Here is a 4,367-nt window from a genome sequence, read left to right on the forward strand (position 1 = left end):
GGTCCACGATCGGGATTCCATTGGGATTGGCATGGGACACCTCGTTATCGGACATCATATTGTTGTTCTCGCCATGGTGGCCAAACACAGCATCCGTGTTTCGAGGGGCAGATTGGCAGTTCGACATTTTAAACTTAGATTTGAAATCAAAGACACTTCAAAGAACAAGTGTGAAGTAGGGTGTATTATGGAAATTTGTATCAAATTTCTAGTATTATCCTTAGCCCCACGATGGGTGCCAAGCTGTTTATGCTCAAAATTGGATAACAATTAAATTTATAAGTGATTTTAAGGATATGCGAATTAATTTGATACAAAATGATAAATTGGGTTACAATGAACAACTAAATATACAGTAAATTCAAACCACGCAAGGAGGATGATCACAACTTTAGTGAAGTATTCACCCTCGATCCGGGCTCACAGTGGACAATTTTGATGAACGAGAGAAAAAACTTGCAATAATAGTGAAAATAGTAGTATATTGCTTTGGAATGCATGTTACAATATGTCTAATGAATTATCAGACCTCCCTTTATTTAGTAGGGGAATCCTAGTCTAAGTACAATTCCATAAAGGGTAAAAAAATCTTCTGTTTAACTGATTGTCAGTTCTTCATCGATATGTGCCAAGATCCACGCAGTGATATCTAGCCGGTCGTGGATATTACAACCTTCTGTTGTTCATGTTTGATTGCCCGACAATGTTCTCTGAAGTCTTTCAGGATTAGGATCGATCTCGAATCATAACCCCGATATTCTCGATGGAAGGCATCATGTCCCCGGATTCTGACTCGATGAGACATTTGCTTCGATTCCGATCCTTCGCAATCATATCTCGAGCTCGTTTATCCTATTGGAGGCCGGAGTGTATCATGAGTTCGATTTTTACCCGTATACAAAAACAATAAACAATAACTAATTATTTACTAAATAACTAATTATTAACTACTTATGCCATGTGACTTTTTTCTAGGCTGTCACTTGGCTTAAGGAAATAACTTTTTCCTCTCCTTTTAATAATATATAGATAAGTCTCGAGTTCGACCACAGTAAATAACGAAATTTTAGTATGAAGTATTTTTCTTTTAAACTAATGGATGTAATGCAAATTTAATTACTAAATACGAGTGAGTTACAATATTCATACGGTTAAATTCAACAAAAAAATAGTCCAATGCATTAATCGAAGATTTTTTTTTGATAAGGAGGGATCTATTATATCAACATCATAAAACAGAGTTTACATAGTCAACATTGCCGAAAGGGACATTACCTACTTGGCTATTACCTAACATAGTAATGTCACGTAGGACATTTGTGTTTCCAAGAGATGCAAGCTTAGTGCATGCATCTTTCGAAATATTCTTAACTAGCTAGATAGAACCTTCATAGTCACTGGATAAGACGGCGGTTACAAAAGGTGGTGTATAGTGCATAGTTTTGAGATCCCTGCCATTGTTGACACGAAGAGCATGCTTAGCCAGCTTGTGAGCTGGTTTGTTGGCCTATCTGAAGGTGTACCTGATCGTTTGAACTCTCGCCTGGTGCATCAATAACCTGCATTTATGAATAATGTTTTTAAGCAGCGTGTTACCATTTTGTAAGCAGTTAATGACATCCGTCGAGTCTGATTCCACTTCTAAGTTAGTGAATCCTTGTTCCATTGCAAGATATAGGCTTGTCTTTAGTGCCATCAGCTCAGCATGCAAGAGAGATAGGCCTGGTAGAGACCCCTGGAACCCAAGCACCCATTTACCATTGTTGTCCCCGAATAGACCACCAAAGCCACATGTAGATGTTTCTTCATTAAATGAGCTGTCAGTATTAAGCTTAATATGGTTACAAGTAGGTTTAAGCCATTTTGCCAAGATAGGAATTTTTTGTTGTGGCATAGTTTCCTTTTCTGTGAGGAGTTTATATTCCACTGCTAGCTTATAAGCATATTGCATAAAAGCTTTGTTAGTAGTGTTATTAAAAAGGTTATTGTTTCTATTAACCCAAATAGGCCATATAGCAAAGGGAAACATTTCTTTCCAATTAATGGTTCCCTTTATTAGTAAACAGTTAAGGTCACAAATGTTTGTTAGCCAATTACTCGATGAATCCCAGCTGATTATGTTTATGCCTAAGTGTAGCCAGAAATCTTTTACGGCTGTGCAGTGCATAAAAATGTGGGTAATTATTTCCTTATCATTCTTACAAAAGGTGCAAGTAGGGTCAATGTTTATACCAATATGGTTTAAGTAGGTTCTCGTAGGGAGTTTGTTATGAAAGCATTTCCATAGTAAGAATTTTATTTTGTTGGGACAAGAGAGTTCCCAAATCCAAGTAAAGTCCTGAGTTATGATTGGGTGAGTGTCTAATCTATAGCAGGACTTACTGGTAAAGTGACCATTAGTGGTTAGTGACCAAATATGGGTGTCGTAATTATTAAAATTACGAGTGGTGACTTTTATTTTGTTTATTAAGGATGGATGAAGCTCCATAGAAATTTTTGATAAGTCCCGCTGATTGTTAATCCATAAGTCCTTAATGGTTAGTAAGTTATCTTTTTGGGCAAGGGGACCATAGATGCATTGGTGTAACAGTGAGGATTGGTGGATTCAACGAGTGTTCCAGGCATTGAGAGATGATAACTTATGGGGTATTCAAGTAATTCCTTTACTACAAATATCCCATCCCTGGATAATGATATTCCAAATAAAAGAAATATTTTTAATATTCTTTCTATTACCATGAAGCTCATGAATAGTTTTTACCCGAGGGGAATGAGCGGAGTCTCGAAGTTATAATCAAGTTTTCAGAACGAGACCATTTGTTCGATTTGACGAGAGTATTAAAACCGAAATCGACAATAAGAAAGATCCATTGGTCAGGAATTGTTAAAAATCACCGAATTTGGACATTAATATTGTTATTTGATACATTGTTAATTGATCTTTAAGCTGTCTTCTTGAAATTTTTGGAATATAGTTGCTTACTCTTTAACTGATCAAACTACTCTTCTCACTGTCTTCGTCGTTTCTATAATGGCCTAGAAATAATTCCTTTTATGATGTACGAACTAAAAGAACCTTTGTGTTGTTAGTATAACAGTAGACGAATTTAAGATTTAAGTTCTATGAGTTTAACCTTAAAATTAACGATTCAGACCTATTATTTTTGCAATTTTAGTGGATTTTTATACATAAATTTATGTTGTGCGTTAAAAAGTACTAGGTTTAGATGAATCCGGTATCCGAGTGCTACATCCGCCACTGAGTATAATACTGTTAAAATTTTAAAGGGAACTGTTTAAATTACTGAAGATTACTTGCGTGTTTAGTAATTTTAATTTTATATATAGAATCAAAGTTTAGATTTGGAGGGCTTTTTTCACTTTTAGCCCGCGCCAGAAACTATTTATATTCAATAGCCGAAAGTGTATAAAATTTATATAATTTTTGTATATAACATACAGAATATATATATATATATATATATATATATATATATATATATATATATATATATATATATATATATATATATGACTAATATTTTGAGAGCGGTTATATAATATCATATTCCCACGACCGGATGGTCTAAGTATCGCATTAATATTGAATGGGCTTTCCATATATACGCTTGAGAAATAAATGCTGAATTTGGAAGTATGACCAATTATATATTCACGTTTATTTTTCCAAATTCTAATTGTTTACCCTTAAAAATGAATAACAATTGAATTTATACACGATTTTAAGGATATGTGAATTAATTCAATACAAGTGATTAATGACGTTAGATAATCAAATAAAAGATAAAGTAAGTAGCCAAACCAATGATGATAGTGAGTCCGAGCTCGGTTAAAGGCCTAACAAGGAACCTGCCTTCGGTTCCGAGCTAGCACTTATCAAGAACTTTGAATAACTTTCAGAAATAGAGAACAAAAGTATATTGCCTTGGTATGCATGTTACAGAGTCTCTAATGAATAATTATCTTCCCCTTTATATAGTAGGGGAGTTTTACCCTAGGTATAATTATACGAAAGAAAAAAATCTTCCTTTTCGCTAGTCACTGATTTTCTGCCGATACAGGCCGAGATTCACACCGTGATATCCGGTTGGGCACGGATATCACGACTCTTTGTTAGTTGTGTGCTATCGTGTGGTAATATTCTCCGAAGTCTTGGGACTCGAACCAGACTCGGGGGACGTGGTTCCGATGGCTCTGAGGGAAGGTGTTTTGCTTGGGCCCTGATACGGGAGGCTCCTGGATCAATTTCGATTCCTTATAGTCACGTCCTTGCTCCCTTTGCCTTACCAGGAAATCAGGGTGCTCATTGGGCTCGATTTTATCCATATACAGATAGTCCCCTCGTT

The 4,367-nt window shown here is 35.5% G+C and overlaps 1 protein-coding gene across 1 annotated transcript; it reads right to left on the reverse strand.

Annotated features, from left to right (window-relative positions):
- Nucleotides 1–1,375: 1,375 nt before the first annotated feature.
- LOC107759347 (uncharacterized) lies at nt 1,376–2,029 on the reverse strand. The gene is made up of 2 exons (XM_075239383.1): nt 1,560–2,029; nt 1,376–1,451 (listed from the first exon to the last, which is right to left on the reverse strand). The coding sequence occupies exons 1-2, from the start codon at nt 2,027–2,029 to the stop codon at nt 1,376–1,378; spliced, it is 546 nt and encodes a 181-aa protein (XP_075095484.1).
- Nucleotides 2,030–4,367: the final 2,338 nt, after the last annotated feature.

This window comes from Nicotiana tabacum, chromosome 19, assembly GCF_000715075.1.
Source record: "Nicotiana tabacum cultivar K326 chromosome 19, ASM71507v2, whole genome shotgun sequence".
In the NCBI taxonomy this organism is placed as follows: Eukaryota; Viridiplantae; Streptophyta; class Magnoliopsida; order Solanales; family Solanaceae; genus Nicotiana; species Nicotiana tabacum.